At 40.6% G+C, this 21685-nt stretch overlaps 1 protein-coding gene across 1 annotated transcript in view; it reads left to right on the top strand.

The window, feature by feature from the left end:
* sorbs2a (sorbin and SH3 domain containing 2a) overlaps positions 1 to 21685 on the top strand; it is a 112301-nt gene that overhangs the window by 39980 nt on the left and 50636 nt on the right. The window contains exons 3-8 of the mRNA XM_037689834.1: positions 7768 to 7823; positions 17846 to 17872; positions 18009 to 18133; positions 18420 to 18812; positions 18953 to 19061; positions 19918 to 20396. Coding sequence (XP_037545762.1) covers positions 7814 to 7823; positions 17846 to 17872; positions 18009 to 18133; positions 18420 to 18812; positions 18953 to 19061; positions 19918 to 20396 — 1143 coding nt within the window. The 5' untranslated portion in view covers positions 7768 to 7813. The remainder of the gene's footprint in view (positions 1 to 7767; positions 7824 to 17845; positions 17873 to 18008; positions 18134 to 18419; positions 18813 to 18952; positions 19062 to 19917; positions 20397 to 21685) is intronic.

Below are 21685 nucleotides of genomic sequence, written 5' to 3'. Positions count from 1 at the left end.
ACTTTTTTTTTCTTTGGCCAGGCAGTGTATATGTGTCAGATTTTAACATTACAGCCAAGACAATAAAAATGTTGGTCTCTGTTAATGTCCACCTCCTCACCCAAAAAAAAAAAAAGCTTGGACTAAACAGTAATAACACATCCTCAAACAAATTCGCCATTAGATTTTTGCTTTTCTTGAGTTGAAACTATTCCTTGTAGTGAAGAATAGAGAAAATCGTTGCTTAGTTTAATTTGAGTCATTTTGTTGTTACCAAGACCGTAAAACAAAACGTAGAAAACAACCTGATCTTACAGAATTTACTTTCTTGCCTATTTATTTATTTTATTTTATTTGGGAAATGTGAAGTCCACAAACACTAATTCTTAAATGCTTAAAAATGCTTCAGAAGCATATTAAACTGTAACTATTCCATTTATTCTCAGAATTATTAACATATTTACTCATTAATATATTTAATAATTACCTATTTTTTCAATAAAGTTTATTGAATTTTATTTAAACAAGACTTGTCCATAATAAAGCTTCCAGTTTTGTTCCCATCATAACCCTTTACTCCCCACATTTTATCACAAAAATGCACCACTAAACTTGGCTCCAGTTCAGCGAATAAAAAGGCTAATCTAAATTCTGCCTTTTTTGGACGTGTTGCTTTTCCCCGTCAGTCTGGTTTCAGCCTGGACATTTTTCCACTGAGATTTATGTCAAACCTCCAGAGACTCCCTGTTGGAAAGGAATTTGTTCTCACCAATTTTAGTAGTTAGAGCTTTCACATTGATTTGTACTTTTTTTTTTTTTTTTTCAAGCAAATTCCCAAGTCCTGGAATGCTTGTAATGTTCTCTGTGGGTCATTACTGCAGATAATGTGTTAAAAACGTACAAGTTCAACTGGAATATGTCCGTTTTTCTGTAAATGTTTTTTTAAAGCTTCTAACAGCCGACAAATGTTTCCTCACAGAAAACCAACTAGAACGTTCGTGTGATGACTTGGAAATCTTTTAGGTCTTTAAATAGATTTTCTAAGAAGTTTAGTCTGGTGACATCTTATAAGTATCTCAATCTCTGAGTGACCAATCCAGGGTCATGATTCTTGAGAGCATTATCTCCCAGGACTCCTCTGTTTACATCTGACTTCAATCTAAACGCATACACGTATACAAAACATGAGTTATACTGTTGTTGCATATCATTAGTTAATTAGAAGACATTTTAATCTTTTTTTTTGCCTTTAGGAGGGTTGTATTAATTGATAAACTGGTAATAGATGCAATTAGAGAGGACATGAAGTTAGTTGGAGTGAGGACATAGGATGTCCAGGGACAACGTGAGCTGGAGGATGATGTAAAAAAAACCACAGTCAGTTTCTGGATTGTGAAACAAGAATATCTAAAACGAATATATGCAATATTTCAAAAAGTATTACAACATTGTGGCAATGTTTTTCTTAGTCCTTTCATCTCTATCTTTTATTCACAAAATAGTTTTCTCCATAGAGAAGTTTGACTTCTAACATGTGTACTCTCAATTATTTACTGTATTAGTCTTTCATGTTGAAATTCAGTTGTTATCAAAGTGGCCTTTTCAGTTTAGCAAGACACGGGATGTAAAAACATTTCAGAGCTAAGATTAATGATCAGCTGCATTGTTTTCTATTTGTTTAGGCTATACCAACGCAGTCTGCAGTGACTAATGACATCCTGACCACAGCTTTTTGAGTGCGTGCTGAGTTGTGTTCTTGTTTGTGTCACTTTCCTTTGCAGAATCTTAATCGAACAAGTCTTTGTCTGCCATGTTGTATTTTTTTCTTATCAAATAATTTACCCTAATTTCTTGTGGTCCAACTTTTTTGGTTTTGTTCTGGTTTTATTTCAGTAAATGGATGAAATAGATTAAACTGCACACAAGCACAACTGTGTTTTTGACCATTTTAACGTTATCACTGCAAATATTTGACTATACTGTATACTGTTATAATCAACAAACTTAAAATTCTTAGAGTTCAGAGGGTATTTTGTGGTGGGGTGCTCAGCTTATTGATTGCTTCTAATACTGACATGATGTAATAGGTCCCATGGTCTTACTTGATGAAAGCAGGTCTCAGTGGTTTACTCAACAGATTAATGAGACTTGATGTTGGACATCACAAATTTTTTGTCTTGTGTCTTTGCAGTCACAGCTATTACAGACAGTAATTACATACCCACTAGCCTCCAGAGTGACCCTCCAGTGCCTAAATAGCAGACAGCAGATAAACAGCGGCAAAATAAGAAAATACAATTACTCCAAATAAAACCCACTCTACCAAATGCTTTGGGCTACAAATTTAGGACTAGAATTGAAACAACTCAAAGCAAAACAGTGCACTAATGTTTATTATCCATTCACTGGACATGACACTTTAAGTGCTTTATAGTTGGCCATAGTGCAGTACAATAAATTATACTTTGGACAAGTATTAAAAGAATATTAATGAAAATAGTAATCCTGCCATATTGAAATACAAGAGTAAACACTTGCTTTGCAAAAATCATCTACAAAAACAACTTTGGATAGGGCTGCAAAATGTTTATTGAAATACTTTAAGTCGATGTGGACACACGAGCAGAGCTTTACAGCCTGGGGCAGCTTCTTCTAGTGACTTGCCACAACATTACACCATGGTCACAGCTGCTGTGTCGCCGCTGAGCTGTCCCAAAGAAACATGATGCTTCCTATAATCTGACCATCATTTGGATGTAGACAGCTTGTGACGCCAGGCCCATGATTTACTCCTGAGTGTGTCTGTGTGACTGCATGTGGGCGGGCGTTACCCATGTTGTGAGGACCCACATATAAATCTGGTCATATAGTCACATTATGGGCCTTCCTTCTGGGGTGAAAACTAATTTTATTAAACATAAACCATTAAATGTGAATGTTCTGATTCATGCACAATAATCCAGGTAGATAAATCTATCAAGGTTTGTCTTTTATCCAAAATACTTCTTCAGTCAGACTGAAGATGAAATGTTTCAACACAGAACAACTCCTCCAGAGGACCTGACTCAGATTAAATGTGAAGTGAAGATTTGTTGTAGCATAAGGGATAGGCTTAAGTTAGCGCAAGTGTCAACGAAGCACATTTAAGGCCTCTGAAATCACATGAATCCGTGTGTGTGGGGTGTATGTGTGTGCAGTTTGTGTTTTAAAAATGGATTATGAGGATATACATTGGATGAGGGTGAAACGTTGAGAAGGTTTTACAGACAGTGGTTATCCTGTTAACCCTGACATCATGCAGTTTTCTCCCGAGTAATGAACATGTCTGGAAACCATCAAGTACATAAAAATTAGAGAGTAGAACAGTATATGAATTTACCATTAATCAAGTGTTTGGCCCTGAAAATGCTACTTGAAACATCTGAATTTGATAAATGCTGCACATGTGATTACAAACGAGGGACAGTGGGTGTATTGGTAGAAGGATGTTAGAAATGCAGCTGCCAGGAAAAATACAGAGATGATATATGGATGTAGTTATACAGGACATGGAGGTATTTGGAGTGAGGACAGAGGATGCAGACGACAGAGTGAGATGGAGGAGGATGACTCTCTGTGGACACCCATGAAGAGGAAAATGCTGAAGATGATTATGTCATGACTTGTTCCAAGCAGAAGACTGTAACATATTTTTCTAATGTAAATATAAGCACAACTTTCAGTGCCTTATTTTCCAAAGTAGAGGAGTCTCTGTGCCATTTATGTACATTTGAACCATTGTAAAGAAGATATGCGTAGTGGTTATTTGCAAACTACAGTGTGAACTAAACTCCAGTGGCACATCGTATTACTTGTCCACCTTGAGACGGCGCTGCCTCAGAGGGTTGAAATGTTGTCCACACGTTGCAAATTTGACTCCTCAATCAAGTGAATGGAACGTAACCAGCTTTAAACTGTAAGCAAAACTTTGAAAACTCGTTTTTTCCACAGTCTGAATTAATGATTTAAAATTTTAACATGTGTGCCCATTTTAAGCTATGACTAAACTAAGACTAGATTATTGTATCTGCAGCCTGGACAGGTATCGTGCCAGCGTGAAGACAGTCACAAAACGATATCAAAGAGTAAAATATGCACTTTTTACTGCTTTTGTGACCTTTCTGTGAGTGAGATCTATGCTGTTTATACCAGTTTATGGGATTACAAACAGTTTGTAATATAATAACTAATGGAAATGTTAGTGTTTGTTACATAAAAACATGACACATACTTTCACTGTAATAAATAATAAATGGGAAATATTACACGTATCTTAAAATAAACACAAGCCATATTTCATTTTTACACTGCAGCCCTAATATTTCTGGTCATTTTTCAGCTGTCACTCTGTAAATACAATCGTTGATAAACTTTTTGAAGATTCACCCAGCCTATTTGCTAGTATACCATAAATATATTGTATCTGAACGAGTCTACATTGCATTTTCACAAGTATTTATCCAGAAAATTGAATGCAAATGGATTGGCATATAAACTGTTTTCCTGTTTCGTATTTTTTTTTGTATTCCACTGCTGACAAGTTTATTTTTTAACAAAGTAACTGTACAGCTGTATACATTATTATAATGTTAATATACTTGTGCTGTAAGAATATATCTCATTTATGACTAGTTCATATCATGATTTTGACCTTTTTCTTGGACCTGATTTAAGCCTGTAAAGTTGAGGTCGTATAAATGATGATGTTACGCAGTTCGTCTCATGCCATGCACTCATCTCTTGTGCAGATTACTGACGGTCCATGCATGCTAGAATATCACATGGTTGCATACCTTTTCCAAAGAAAGCACCAGTGATAGCCATAATTATCAGGACTTCACTTGTCAAAGCACAATCAGGCCCTGGGGTGGTATTGTGTTGAATTAAATGTCTGGATGTACATGTCATTCTTTGGTATGGTATATGTACTAAAGATGTACTGTCATCATGCTCTCTTTATGTTGAATGGAAAATACTTGCAGTGTTCAGTGTATGATATGAAGTTAATTTGTGGAGTAGCATCGTACAGTTGAAATGTGTGAACGTATTACTTTCTATTTTTATACAGAAACTGAAAAGTACTGAAACATGCCAGTTTAAAAGGTAATCTCACCAGGTTATACTGATTTTAAAGCTTTTTAGTCTTTATGGGTGACACAGTCTGTTTGGAAAACATGAATGTCATCTTTCTTATTAATAATGCTTAGAGTAGATGAAACTTCTGGTGCCAAATAAAGTGACACTTCACATCACAGTGGGTTTCTCTGTGTGTATGTGTGTGTTTGACAATGTCAGCAATGTGTCATGGTTATTTTCATACCAGACCCGCATGAGCCCTGTGGCAGCAGTGATAGCTTGTTACGTGTTGTATCTTAAGCCCCAAGTCCCATGATGACACTATGTATACTCAGCAAGCAATGCATCACTGTTGTTTGCCTTTAGCTTTTGATGTTTGCACCATACATTTAAATAATTTATAACTAGAGTTTGAAGAAAAAGGCATCATACAGCAAGACACAGGCATTGAGCATGGATATGGTTAAATAAACGTGTCATCTATTGATGCCATTGAGGTTATTTTTGTGCTAAGAGTTTGCTATGGTCTGTGTACTTCAATTTACAGCTGAATGATAAACATCTTTTAGAACATGATCAGGAAAATGTGTTCGTTTAGATTCAATGTCTTTTTGTGTGAGAAGCATTAACTGAGTTGGATAAATAAATAAAAAATACAACTATAAATGAATGATCAGGTGTTTAACTGTGTTTTTGTTTTATCCATTTATCCTTTCATTACGGTTTAAGGTTTATGCTGACAAACTTTTTTTCTTTCTTTCTTCATATTTGCGTAGAAGAAGTGCAGTGGATGACTTTATTCATTCTATGTTTCAAATGCAATTTTACCATCAAGTCTTTCTGCCTGTACATCTTTTAGGAGAAATAAAAGCAGTAATCGAAGGTACATTTTTCCCCATCTCACAGTCATTGCTTAAAGTCAGCACACTGCATGTTTATTTACTGTACCTCAAATGATGTAGATATCAGATTCATTCTGTGCAGAAATGTTCAACGTTTACTCTTTAAATTAGGGATGCATGATGTTGGATTTTTGGTCAATATCTGATATGTGAATATGTTAAAACCTATTTGACCAATAACCGATACCAACCCTGTTAATTTTTTTCTCGACCTAGAGACTACAGAGTTTTCTCTGCTGTGGAATTAAACTACTACATTATTCTACATGGTCTTTGTCAGTTTGGTCTGCTACCAAATGCAGATGTCAAAAAGGGGGCTGAAAATGATGTAACACTTCCTGGATTATGTTTAATGTCAAATTTATTCATGACATTTACTCTCTCTAACACAATGACAACACTCAAACAGTGCAAGTTTGTCAATTTTCACAAACCTAAACTCAACCTGTTCACAAGCCACAAGTGAAAAGCGCACCAGTAGTAGTGCATTGATAGCTATACTTGACGGTTTCTTAAATTAAAAATGAACTTAAAACAGAAGCCCAGTATGTGGGTATCCAATCTTGACGATCAACTCAAATCTCTATGAATTCTGCTATGTGCAAATAAAATCAAAAGTTCAAAAAATATTGTCAGCTTCTTTCCTTTGTCAGAACATAGCCTTCTTATTTAAACTTATTTGCTACAAAAATTGTTTAACAGAGCATGGGAAGTTCAAACAGGCAAAACATGCCAAATAACATGCACTACATTTTAGTATTTTGGTTATCTGCAAACTACAGTGATGCATTGCTAAAACAACGCCTTTTATACCGGTGAGTCATTTTGATGGAATGGCCGATGTCCGATATTTAAATTTAACACTAATCTCGACCGATACCATGCCGATAATATCGTGCATCCCTACTTTAAATACTTGGACTGTGCTGAATCACATGCATTACTTAAAACAATCTATATTATTTTCAAGTCATATTGTTTATCATTTTTAGGCTACACAATTTTACTAAAATACAGTTTTTGTTCTTAAATGAATGGTATTCTGTGAGGCGGAACAGTGGCTTAGTCAATAGAGCTGCCACCTCTCAGCAAAACATGCATGTTAGTCTGATTGGTAACTCTAAATTGTCTCTAGGTGTGAGTGAGAGAATGAATGGTTGTTTGTCTCGTTTGTCTCTATGTGTCCCTGTGATGGACTGGACACCTGTCCAGAGTGTCCCCCCTGCCTCTCGCACAGGGGACCATTGACCCCCGTGACTCTAAAAGGAAGAAGTGGGTAAAATATAATTGATGGATGGTACACTGTGTGCACTGAAGTGATAAGTCTTTTTTAAGTTGTCTTACAGAAATATAAAGAAGATTATTCTAAATAATCAGCATGTTAAACACAGAGATGTGTTTAGGTCTATTATTTGGTGTGTTATTGAACCACTTTCTCTTTTGTGGTCATGCATACTTGAGTTTCTAATTCTGAGCATGACAGAATAGTATAGTCCGTATATAGAGGTTGTACTACCTCTTTTCTTCAGCTTTAATTGAAGCAGTTGACTTGAATGTTTTGAGGGAGACCTTGTGTTTATGAATTTCTCCGGCTTACCAACTTGGTATTTTGACCTGAAAACTGTCCAGCTCATTTCTTGGATTGCCCTCAAGAAATTTACAGTCAAGTTCAGTATATTGCTGCAAAGAGTAAATACGTTTGCACTTTAAAAAATGTAAATAGTGCAAATCTTTCACTTACCTACTTTGTTTTGTTTTTGCTTTTTGACAGGAAAGTGTACCCCCCTGTTGTAGATCATTAAAAAGTGCTCTTCACTATGAATACAGGTATGTACACAAGAACACGGCCATCCATTTACTCTGTTGACGTCTACTGGTTTTGATTGGAAAAAATGGAAAAGAAAACGTTGGGCCACGGTCGTATGGCCATAAGTTTGATTCTATTGAAAAATAATACAAGAATGAAATAAAAAAAAACACTAATAATTGTCAACCTGTACCTTTAGACTTGTTTAACTTCCAAAACTGTCTAAAATTTGTCATGACGAGCTGAAGTTGAGTTGATCAAGATCACAAATGACTGTTTTTTATGTGAAATTGACAACATTATTTGGAATTAAAATGGAAAATTTTCAGCTATTTTGGTATAAGTTTATACAATATGTGTATTTTGTGCGTTTCTCTTTTTTTGTATACATTTTTAAGGACATGTTTTATTTTAGAAAATTTGTTTAACTGTAGTTCACCCATTAACAAGGTGTCAAACATATTTCAATATGTGTCGGCTTGTATCAAACAGGATATTCTGACTTTTATTTCTCCACTATGGATACTTTTCATCGTTTTATAGTTTTATTCATACTGTAATATTTATTAAAATGAGAGGAATTAAATTAATAAAACCTCATTTAAAATCATATGAAGTAGCTGAAATTAAATGGTGAAAATTCTGAATTTTTTTTCTGTCATGAAACTTTAATTATAATCTAATAACATGGAATTATTTAATTTCAAAACTTTAATTTATTTATGGTTATAATAATGATAATAATAGTGCTGCAATGAAAACTAGGAAGATAAATGCATGTGCTTTGTCTCTAACTGTTTGCATAATTTATTTATTTATTTATTTTCTGGCTGGACACGTTTGTGTGTTTGTATTATTGTTTACGTGCATGTGCATGTGTGCTTCTGCTTCGGCCTCAACGGTCACCACCTGGCTGGGATTCCTCAGATAGCGGAGGATGTGTTCGCAAAAGTGTGGCCTTGTCACTCACACTCTCTGCCATGAAGAGGGTCCAGAGTTCACCAAATCTAGCCACAGGTACTAACACTCACAAACACAGATTATTAGCTGTTGGCATATAAACAGGTTATTGGATATCAAAACACAGCAGAGCTTTAAGAATTTCTGAGGCAATCTTTAGGGAAGAATATAAGGTAAGACATCATGACCATTTCATGTTTAATTTATTTCATATACTTTGAAAAAGGCTTGGACTTTTTCCAGTATGCTTAACATTGTTTGGAATGCGTAGGCTTTTTGAAAAATCATTTTCTATATTATTATTATTTAATTTCCTTCTCTGCAGGTTTTCCTCTCAGATTTTTTTTCTTTTACTTTTTATATTAGCAATAAATCGTACTTTACTAACCAGTTGTAGATATGATCTTTCTTTTTAGGAGCTTGTACGCTACGCTCACAAACAGCTTTATATGTTGTTCTTTTTCAAATCTTGTGAATTTCTGTTGAGAGATGACACACCACTCTTGACTTATGTTTTTTTTTTTTCTTGCAAACAAAGCCACTGTAAAATCATATAATTGTGAAGTAGAAAATAAAGTATTTGCATCTATCTCAGTTTATTTTTTATGTTGGTGCACTGACTGTGTTTTAAAACCTGAAAAAACAAAAGATAAGAAAAGTAGCAAGAATGATTAGGAAACAAGAAATGAATAGTTGTAGGTAGAAATGATTCTGCTCTAGTTAATCCTTGTATGAAGTCCAGGATTGGACTATATTGTCACAGTGGTTCATTATCATTATAATTCGATCTTCAGCATGAGTTGAAACAATACACAAACCTTCGAGTTTAATCCAACAGCAACTCGTAAACATTCAACCACGAATGTTTTTCAGCTGTAGTAGTTGCTGCTGTGTAATTAAATTACAAGGAACCATTGTTTGAACTGGAACACGTGAATAAATTAAGAATCTTTGAGGGTTTTGTTCACAAAGAGAAGGACTAAATGGAAATAATCACTTTTATTGTTAAAGAAATTAAAATGAAATGCAGCTCATTAATTAGATTTTATTTGTTTAAAAACAATTAACAAAAATTCAAATGCACTTAATACTAGAGCCCGACTGATTTATCGTTACAGCTGATATTTTTGGCCGATATAGGCGCCTAATGGGACATATCAGTATCGTGATAATTGTCCCATTAGGTGCCAATATAAACACTGGGAACAGGCCGGGTCCTTCTTTGTGTACAATCTATTCAGCCGAGGGCAGGTGCAGACTACTTTCAAGTCATGGCCGTTCATTTTAACTTTCACATTCAGCACAGCCGAAGCAGGGAGCAGTACTGTGTGGTGTATTTTGCTGAACAGTAAGTTTATTTTAACTGATGTAAAATAAATCAATGATAAATTCTCTTTAATCCTCCAACCAGCTTGTCATTAGCTACGTTCCTCTTAAGTTAGCAAGCTAACGTTTAGATAACCTAGCATAGGCTATTGCCTTGTAAAACTTTATCCAGAACCATTAATCTAATGTAGAGGTCAAATATATCAGTGTTAGTAACATTATCTGTCGTCCTCAATAAAATGCATCGTTTGTCTCAAATCTTAACTTCTCTGCAAATAAAAATAAAAAGCCGCTGCAGTCTATGCTAATTAGGCCTGCACCAAATGTGACTGTTTAAACAATGAACAGGGAAGGGCATTTCTTTGTTTAATATTTTTGTAGCACACTTGAAAACGTTATAATGAATAGTGGAGGATAGAAAATGTGAACGCACGTTTTGAAGACCGTTTCAAGACTTCAAGTGTTGAAACAAGTTTTAAAGAAGCTGTTTGCTTAGATTCTTGAGGGTGGACAAAGCTAAAGAATTTCCAGCCATTATATCTGTTATTGGCATTAACACACACACACACACACACACAATATTGGCATCAGCGATAGCCAAAATGTCCATATTGTCCGGGCTCTACTTGCTACAAATTTGAGCAAATTCTATCGTACAGTTTTTGTTAAACTGACACATCAATTCTGGTTTTGGATGGCTCTGACTTCTCCTTTTGGAATATAATTACCAACTTATGAAATGGTATTAAATATTTACTAAGTTTTGGTTGATTTAAAATTTTGACTTTGAGTTGATTTAAAAAAAAGTTTTATGGTTAAAAAACATATTTCCTTTAATATAACACCTGGCAGTATGATGTATTAGTTGGAAGCGACATTGCCTTACAGCAAGATGGTCCTGGGTTCAAGCTCCGGTTGTAGCCTGGTGTCTTTCTGTGCAGAGCTGGCATGTTCTTCACATGTTTGTGTGAGTTTCTCCAGGTATTTTGAGTTCCTCCCACGGTAAAAAAAAAACACAAAAAAAAAACAGTAAGAGCAACACCAAAAAAAAAAAAAACTATGTTCAGGCCCAGGCTTCTCTTGGAAAAAAATGATCTGTGATCTCAATGGGATTTGCACAATTAAATAAAGGTTAATAAATGTTTATTATTTTCCTTTGTCACTCAAAATCTTCATATTTTTTTTAAGTTATTGAACAGAAGTATTTGTTCAACTAAAAACAAAGTACAAACAAAAAAAAACACTTTTTTTGTTGTAAACAAAAATGTCAATTTTTCAATGAAAAGTTGGAATTAAAGTTGGCGTCTACGCACCAAATGAAAGAAAATCTTCAAAGCTAACAACAAAACTAAAGTTTCTGCATGTTTTTTACAAAAAATGTATTTTCCAGCATTTGCCTGTGTGAATATTACCTTTTAAATCCACTGAGTTTTTTTTTTGTGTGTGTGTGCGTGTGTGTGTGCTCTCATCAACCTTTATTTTCACCACAGTGTCTTCCTCTCATTTATGGTTGTGTGAAAAGTTCTATGTCGTATAAGCTTCGCCCTTTAAGGCCTTCGCTTTAGTGGTTTATCCCGTTATGCAGAGCATAAGCACTGAAAAAAATTAGTCCACGCCCACCTGCTGTGTGGGCCCCACCCGGTCCGTATAAATTACGTTAAGAGCGGGAAATCGGCTCCCATTTTTTCTTCAGCGAGCTAATATAGCACTGTCAGAAGAACAAAGAAGATAAATTGTGTAAATGACCAACCTTGTGAAGGATGCTTGGCCCGGCAGTCGACCTCCGGTCGTCCGGTGAGTTCTCCTCCCCGAGGAGAAGATGACAGCAGTCTTATTCCAAGGTAAGCGTCGAGGAACATTTCCCAGTGACAGGTCACTACACGCTGGACAACGCCATCTTGTGTTTTTTCCTCTTATCGCCGACCCTCGGGGCGAACCGGATGGTTCCTCCAGGGCAAGGCGTGCTCAGCTGCAGCCCCCGCTGCTCATTCCCTCCCGGGGAGCGTAGTGTAGGTGGAGGGGGGCTGAGTGAATGCTCACCCCATCCCACCTCGTTTCGCATCGGCGATCACACCGCTCCCGGCCGACAGCGCCCTCAGGGGTTGCCCGGCGGAACCCGGGAGGAGGCTGACATGAAGGGACCCCTTTTTTCTACGTCCCTCGCCTTTTCCCGCCAGTTCGGATGATCGGCGGAAAGGTTATTTTTCACTGGGCTCCACTGTGGCTCACCGTCTTGACCCATACGGCCTCGCGTTCCAACAGGACGTTCCACGGGCGAGGCCGCAGACGGTTCTTTCCTGGTAGATTAGAGGAGTCGGTCCCCAGTCCGCTCCCATCACCAGAGTTGAGGGATTCACCGAGCGGGGCTATTCCTCGGTAACCCCCCCTGGAGCCAAGCCTCGCGGAAGCTTCCGGAGCGAAGCTGCCCAGGTCGGAGCAGCGTCCCGTCCCTCTGGAGGAACACGAACCAGACGGCGAACACGCTCTCAAATCGAGCCCACCAATGTGTTTTCAGGCAGCCGCAGTTAGCAACAACGTGCGCTGCTAGCATATAGCATGTCCAAGGGATTGAAGGCCGCAGACCTGCCTTGGAGACAAAGAACTCCCTCTGTAAGGCAGCTGACGCCAGCTCAACATGTGTGCCTCTCCCACGTTTTGCCTGTCGAGGACTGCAGCGCGGAGGACGATGATCCAACATCCACCTGGCTTCGTTACTCCCCTCGCTGCCGGAGAATCTGCACAAGACCTGATGAAGCCCATCGCGGACGCGCTGTTCAGAGCAGCTTCAAACCATGCTGGCGAAGTGAAAGTCGGAGGGGGTGCCAGAAGCTGTGTGCCACCTCATCAAGCTGCGCGGCCCACCCCGTCCCGCTGGAGGGATCGTCGCGAGCAAGCTTCGACTTTTCCACGGCCGCGGCTCTCGCTGAGTTCCACCACCAGCCCCGCCCGTCAGAATCCAGCCCTCTTCACTCCGGCAGCCTGCAGCTCAGCGTTTCCCCAGAGTTCGCCTGCAAGACAGCGCTCTGGGCAAACAATCGCAGAGCTCATGAGAGAGAAAGCTCTCAAAATGACGGTCTCCGGAGGGTGTGTGTAAAAGTGACACGAAAGTTGAAATAAATCATCATTAATGATCAAAGTGTCTGTTTTTTTAGCCAGTCTGTAAGCCCGGATGAGCTCACAGCGGCCGCACACATAAGAGCCGGTGTTCTTTATAAGGCTTTTTAAACTCACCGCCGCTCCAAGACATTACTAGTCGCTTACAGGGCACGATGGTAAGTGAAAATAACTCGTTATAATCCCGGGCTGCACGTTTTTCACCCAAGCGATGTCAACTCGCACTCGTGGGATGAAACAGCCCCACACACGAGCCGGTGTCCTTAAATAAAGGTTTTTAAACTCACCGTCGCTCTAAGACATGACGAGTCGATCACAGAATAGCCTCCACACATGAGCCGGTGTCCTTAATTAAAGGTTTTTAAACTCACCGTCGCTCTAGACATGACGAGTCGATCACAGCACAACGGTAAGCGAAAATAACTCATTACCAACTAGAACTGCACGATCCTCACTCAAGCGGTGTCAACTCGCACTCGTGGGATGGAACAGCCTCCACATGAGCCGGTGTCCTTAAACAGGATTTTAACTCACCGCCGCTCTTGACATGACGAGTCGATCACTAAGATGAACAGTCTCCATCCAACGGCGCTGCGTTGATGCTGGCGCACACACACAGCTGCCGGCGCTAACCAGCTCACATCGGTATAAATGTGGTCCGCAGGCTGGTTCGGGTGGGGGCCCTTCTCTCTCACAAGAAACGACACCCGTCTCGACGAATCAACGCGGGCAGCCGTCACCACCGCGTCTCAGCTTTCGGCAGCTCACCGCAGCTAAACGCGAAGCAGCTGAAGAACCCGGTAATGAGTCCCGCCTCCCTCCAGCGCGCGCCCCTCCAGCGAGAGCGGCGAGCGTCCCTCCAGAGACAACGGGTGCTCCCGCGGGGCTAGCAGCCTTCACTCCAACAGCACGGCGTAAACGAAGTCATGCCCTCCGCCTTTTTCAACGTTCGCACAGCGACGTCAAACGCGCAGCCCCACCGCGTCATCAGCTGTCACACGCTTCGCCTCAGCACAAGTCTCGCCCGGGATCACACAGAAAACATTCCCGCGACGCATGACGGCGGTTGAGGGGCGGACGGCTGACAGCCGTACAAAACATGACACATCACTTAACGCACGTTCACCCTACGAACGTTACGTAGAGTGGCTAAAACATGCTCGCCGTTTTTCAGATGGATGGACAAGGTTTTTATGCAAATGGTACAAGTTACAGTTTGCAACCCGAACCCCTCCATTCAGAGGAGTTATAAAAAACGGCCCCGTCATCATCAGACTAAATCTCATCCCTAAATGCAGAAATCCAAGTGTTTTCTGATAAAAGTAATCTACAGAGTTCCCCAAGGGAGAGAAAACACAAGGTTTTTACTCACGGATCGGAGGGGTGAGACCGTTCTTGGATCTGTTGTTTAACATCCAGAGAACGCATACCGATCATCCTAACACAGAGACGAGAGTTTTTGTTTTACCTGGATGATCTGCTGCTCCTGTCAATTCAGACAGGAGGCGCTGATGCAGGATCAGGTGTTGACATCACACCTGTTAAATCTGGGCTTCGCCATAAATTGGAAGGAAGCTCGATTTTTCCAGCCCAGACATTTGTTTCTGGGAGTGGAATTAAATTCAACCACCATGAAAACTCTTTTATCACAAACTAGATTCGACACTTTTTAAAAAGTCAACTCAGCCACGTAAGACCTAGCAAGTTATAACAGCTGTCTCCGTCATGAAGCTGTTGGAAATGATGTCACTCACACAGTGTTTTCCACTGGTTTGTTTCACATGAGACGCCTCCAGAGGTGTTTTGCACGTCTGCATGTGGATCCAGTAAAACAAACGACGGATGATTATTGTCCCTTCCTCTGTGGAAGCAGACCTCCGACTCTGGGGAAACACCTTGTTTTCTGTCAGAGGGAGTCCCCATCAGCAGACCCACGTCACGGGTCAGTCTTCACGGACACGTTGCTGTCAGGCTGGGGGGGGGGGACATGCCTATCTCAAGCAGTAGGGGCGCTGTGGCCCCACTACACATCAGCCCACATCAATGTTTTGGAGTGTCGCACAGTACTGAATGTGATTCAACACTTTGCTCCCGTGCTACAGAATCAACACGTGTTGATTCACACAGACAACATGATGACTGCTGCGTACATAACCATCAAGGGTGTGCGTTCAGCCCAGATGTTACACATTGTGCGAAAGCTACTGTGTTGGGTTAATCAACCTGCTCTTTATTAGAGCGGTTTACATATCCGGTGTTCTGAACAGAGGGGCGGATGTGACGTCCAGGGGCGGCCCACGTCACGTGGACCGGACCCTCCATCCAGACCTGATGTTTTTCAGACACAGCAGAAGTTGGCAAAACAGCTGTGGACCTGTTTGCGACGCGAGAAGAACGCTCAGTGTCAACTATGGTTTTCCCTGAGCCCGCGAGACGACCATCGCTGGGGGGGGACGCATTTGCTCACAGCCGGTGGCCCAAAACGCTTTTATACGCGTTTCTTTTCCCCCACCTCCTCTGTTTTTTACGGTTCCTGAACCGAGTTCAGGAGGAGGGATTGACAGCTCTCCTGGTGGCTCCCGGCGTGTGAACGCACCATGGTTCCCAGGCCTGCAACGTCTGTTGTCGGGTCGCCGTGGAACTGTCGTGGAGGGAGGATGCTCTCCTTCAGGCAGGAGGAGCGACCAAGAGTTAACCAGAAATAGGTCAACACCTGTGGGTCTGACCGCTGAGCGGTCCCACTTAGAGGATGGGTCTCCCTCAGGAGATAGTGTGCACAATTCAAGATTCACGTGCTGCATCTACCACAGTTCTGTACACATCAAAGGGGATGGCTTTTCAGCGCTGGTGTACAGAGAAGGTTTAGAGGCCACCTCATGCCTTTTAGGCGGCGTGTTGTTTTTTCTACAACAGCTGATGGATAGGGAGTTGGTTTTCAGTACGCTTTAACGTACGTTGCAGTCATCTATTCCTGCCACGAAGGTTTCGGAGACAGAACAGCTTTTAATCACCCGCTGATAAGCGTTTTTCTAAAAGATGTTCAGAGACACAGGCCTGCTTCACGTCCACTTGCTCCACAGTGGGATTTAACGCTGGTCCTGCGAGCCCTGATCAAAGCTCCAATTGAGCCTCTGGATCAGGTTTCATTAAATTCTTGTCTCTTTAAACAACCCTGCTGGTGGTTTTAACACCCGCTAAGAGGATAAGTAATTATCTGCCCTCTGTTGCTTCGTCATGCCTTAGAATTTAGGCTGACGGGCAGCTCAACTGATTTAAGACCAACCCAGCTTTTATGCCTAAAACATCACGAGCTCTTTTAAATCAAGAGTGATATCGTTGGAGGGGTCTTTTCCCCCCCACAGATCAGAAGAAGAAGCATCTTTTCATCTTCTCTGCCCGGTGCGGGCGTTGACGTGTTACATGACGCGCACAGCTGCAATGCGTTTCAAACTCAACAATTGTTTGTGCATTATAGAGATGCATCTGCAGGTCGCCGTTATCCATCCAGCGCTTGTCACTGGCTGTGTGAGGCCTTTTCTGAAGCCTACAGAGCATCAGATTTAGGGCCTCCTGTCAACCTCTAAGCACACTCGACCAGGGGTATCGCATCTTCGACTGCTCTGCATAATGGTATGTCAATGCAGGACATTTGCACTGCGGCTGCATGGTCAACACCCTGCTCATTTATTCGCTTTTACCTACGTGATGTGACGGCTCGTTCCATGACACATTCTGTCCTTAGTACTCTAACAGAATAAATATTGTTGTTCTCATGGAACTCTGTTTAAGCTCACTTCTGTCTGCATGCATTACAGTGTGAGATGTTGTTATCAGTCACAAGTCGTGTCTGTGATTTTGGTTCTATTGTCACTAATCCGTTCATGACTATTGTTACCAATCAGTTCATTTGATCAATAATCAATTCATGGACATTAATCTGTTTATACTGTTCAGCCATGAACCAGTTGGTTCATGCCCCCCCCCCCCCTCTTTTCAACTTCTTCTTCCGTTGAAAGTTTTCCGGGGCATTCATGCTTTGTCAGAACGCATAGTTACACAACATGCGTCTGTGCATGGCACATAATTACGCGATGCGTAGTTATGCTCACGGGGAGCTGAGTGACAAGACATTTTTTGGGCAAGCTTCCGCTTCTTACTGTGTTCGAATGGACCCAGTGAGGCGAGGACCACATCGGCTTCGCCCTTTACCCACTAAAGCGAAGGCCTTAAAGGGCGAAGCTTATACGACATAGAACGTTGGTTACGTACTGTAACCCCAGATTCTATGAGTATAAGCGTAGCCCTTTAAGCGTCGGGCCTCACTGGCTCCTAAATGGCTGAAGAAAAAGCTATTTTGGGAGCCGATTTCCCGCTCTTAACGTAATTTATACGGACCGGGTGGGGCCCACACAGCAGGTGGGCGTGGACTAATTTTTTTCACTGCTTATGCTCTGCATAATGGGATAAACCACTAAAGCGAAGGCCTTAAAGGGCTACGCTTATACTCATAGAATCTGGGGTTACAGTACGTAACCAACGTTTTACTTTTATGTGCAGAAATAGTTTTGAAATTTGTCAGACAGATTGATGTAACCACACATTTAGACATTAACTTTTTGTTTGTTTGTTTCGTTTTCAACAGGAACAGAGTCTCACTCATCAGACCTAGGTAAGAAAGAAACTATTAAAACTGAAAACCTGAACAAAAGAACAGTGTAAAATAGGATGTTAGCATTACTATATTTATCTTCAGATCAACAATTTCCTGCGGGATCATTAAAGTTCTTCTTTTGTCTCCTCTTCAGATTCCTGGCGGTCTCACAGCGCAAATGATGGTCTTAAAAATGGAGATGCCAACAGCTCATCTCTTGCCGCCAAAGGCTTTCGAAGTGTCAGACCCAACCTGCAGGACAAAAAGTCGCCCACGCAGGTGAAATATCTCTAACAAAGAGTGATATTTGTTATACTATCCGATTTATTGCCAAGATTTTCAATAAGAGAATCATTTTACTGTATTTTGATCTTACTGATGGGTAAAATTCTCTATAGGGAAAAAGTTCTTCTAATGACAATTACTAGATAAACAGGAAACCACTTTGACCTGTTAGTCACGTACTTGAAACAACAGAATGTCAAACTTGGCGCTGATGATTTTTCTTGTTTCTTTTGTTGCTGTTTGAACTTACATTGGCTGCTGCCTCTGATTGGCTAACAAGGTTGTCAGTCCCTTACCACTTCCACCCCCCAGGAGAGAAAGCTTTCACTTTTTGCCCACTGGCACCAAACCACCAGATTACAGCTCCATCATTAGTCTGGCTAATGACCTGAGTCCTGGAACAGTAACGTTCACCAAGAACGACAAAGCAGTTTTGAAAGAGTCCTACACAGTTAGCAGCATGTCTTCTTGCTCTTTCTTTAAATCGAGTGCAAAGTCAGTCCAACAGGTTGATGAGTCCACCGTTCCAAATGATATGAGCAACTTCAGTTCATCTGCCACTGCTAATAGTCGGGAACGTAAAGTTTCTTCCCTTGAACTAACGCCTGTCACTATCCCTGACCCCCCTTCTCATCATAACTTTGAAGTCGGCACACATACTAAGATCCAGACTGTATGCTCCCCTCCACAATCTTCCTCACCTCCACCAGAAGCTCCAATCCCTTCTCAACCCCCATCACAGACTGCTTCATTTACTGTTCACTTGGGCAAAGAGAATCTGGAAAAACCAGCATCGTTTATGTCAAACCCAAGAGTGGACGTCAAGATCCCAGATCAGACCCCAGCTTCAGTTCCATCCCAGGTGGAGATGTCAAAGCTTCCTCCGGCAACTCCACCAAGACCTTCACCTGCAGAACTGTTGGTACATAACTGACTGTGTAATGTAACAAGAGCCTTAAGTACAAGTCATTGCAGTACAATACGAGTTTGTATCTTGGAAACATCAACGGAGACTAAAGGGTTTACACATGAGTTGCTGCACATCATTTGATATGAAAACATAGACAGATACTTTATTAATCCCTGGGGGGGAAATTCAAAGCATCCAGTAGCTTGTTTTAATTATACAGAAAAAAGACACGTATGAAAGAATAAAAAAAGAAGCAGAATACACAAATTTGGTAAAAGACAGTATGCACATGCACAAGGTTGTAGGGAATATTACATTCATGATTAACCTATATATATGTATACTTACATACACATCTAAGCATACATATACATGTTCTGTATATAATATGCATATGTACATGTAAATATACATGCATACATATACATACATGAGGAACCGTTGATGTGCTGTGCTAAATTTAGAGCAAAGCAGAGAAGTGCTTTTTGTCTCCTGACAGTTTGACACTGACATTCTTTAAAAAATATGCATCTGTTTTTAATGCATGTTGGCTGCTACAAATGTGTGTTACCCTTTAGTTTGTCAGTCTTGATGCTTCCATCTGCAACTGCAATCTTTATATTTGTGTGAATATGTATTTTATGTATGATAACCAAATATTGTATGTACTATATGTCACAGTTCCTGTAAAACAATCATTTTGCTGATTAGCACTGAGACTGGACTAACGGAGGCTCTTTGATTTACAGCATTGTTTGTTTCTGATGCTGCAGCCATATGTAACAGTTTGATTTCACCATCTGCCAAGCTTCCGTGTTGTTTTCACACATCCCTTTTGACCGTGTGGCTAATTTTTGATATAACTAAGTATTCGCCTCCTCTCCTCCCTCTCCTATCAATTCCTTCTTACTCCAACACCAGGGGCCTCCTTCCCCTGACCCCTCAGCACGGCACTCCCCCTATCGCTGCCAGAGCTCTGAATCACTCGACTACCTGTCCAGCCTAATGCCCAAGGCTCTGTCGCCCACCCCGTATGTTCCTAGTGGTGTCGTTTTCAAAGCTGGTGCAATCAGCAGTCCAAGCCTCACCACGGTCAGCAGCATGAGCGTCGGTGGCTGTGTGTCACCCGCAGCTTCACCTGTGACGGTGTCGGCACTCAGCCACTACTCGTCGTCTACAATAGGTCTGCTGGATGAGCTGCAGATCTGTAGCCTGGACTCACCCAGCGCTTCACCCACGCCATCGCCCACTCTCAGCCATGCCTCTGCCTACACATCCACTGCTGGGCCTGATGATGCGCTAACAACCTCTGTGGGCTCCACTGCCGCAGCAGCCACTGTCACTAATGTAATTATCTGAACAAGCCACCTCTTTAACACACATCATACATTTAAAAAATGGTTCCCACTCTCCCCCTACTCATTTTAATGGCTAAACCAAACACTTTTTTTTTTTTTTTACTTTAACTAACCATCAACTAAGATGCAAAACCTGAGCACTTTGTTTCTGTATTGTTTATATGTTTGTATTCAATAGAGCTTTGTCTTTGTCAGCTTCTTTATATGTTTGCCGCTTTTGACTTTTCTTTCTTTCACTAATCACACAGTTTATTAAAGGAAAATAAATCTTATATTTTAGAATTGGGCTCTATTTTTACTGTTATCTAAATCCTTGGAAAATCCATTTATAAACATCAGACTGGAATGCTTAAATGCTGTGATGCCAATGTCACAACCCAGCTCAAGGGTCAAAAAATACTCAAAATGCCATTTAAAGGTATATATTAAAACTAAAAGGAAAGAAACTGGCATTAAAAAATTGGATGCGTCTGGTCAATAAAGTCACAAATGATAAAGTGAATGACTATGGTGAATGCAAATACTGTGTTTTTGAAAAACAATGAATTTACACAGAAATTAAATGCTTGGCACAGCCATTTTGCTAACCATAGCGATCATCGCCGCCCAACAATCACCTACACAACCCTCTTTGTAGGCCACTTTGTTTACATTTGTGAGGCCCCTGATAGCTTTGGTGTGTTTGTTCACAAGGCACAAGCAAATGTTTACATGCGCAAAATTCTTTGAACGGATTGAAATGTTTTCAGATTGAATAATCCAAATGTATCGTTTACATGGGCACAATCCGTTCATGACGAGCGTTTACATGCAGCGGGCTTTGTTCTGATCAAAGTTCAGTGCAGTTCTACTTCCCCGACATGCTAATATTATTAGCATTAGCCAGGTGGAAATGACAGGTTGCACGTGCGCAGTCAGGTCAGTTTTTCACGATCGGAAAAAAATGAACAGATTAAGCGTTTACATGCGCACCGTTCGGGTTATGAATCGGCGTAAATCACCCATTTCGTCCTGATCACAAGTTATTTTGGATCGCGCCGAATAAACAAAAAAATAACCTGAACGGGGCATTCACATGACGCTTTTTTATTCCGAACGGCTGTTCAATGCCATTACTTATGTCCATGTAAACATTAGTAACTGCTGAAGAATTTATTTTGTTGCTAAAGTGAACTATTGGAGCCTATTGGCTGCAGGTTTTTAATTCAACATGTAAATGCCTAACAAGATACTAGTTGCAAGCCCATGACTCTGCCAATACCCTTAAATATTCTTTAT

Source organism: Nematolebias whitei, chromosome 16, assembly GCF_014905685.2.
Source record: "Nematolebias whitei isolate Nwh7 chromosome 16, NemWhi1, whole genome shotgun sequence".
In the NCBI taxonomy this organism is placed as follows: domain Eukaryota; kingdom Metazoa; phylum Chordata; class Actinopteri; order Cyprinodontiformes; family Rivulidae; genus Nematolebias; species Nematolebias whitei.
Note: the sequence above shows the minus strand (reverse complement) of the source record. Positions and strands in the feature narration are given on the sequence as shown.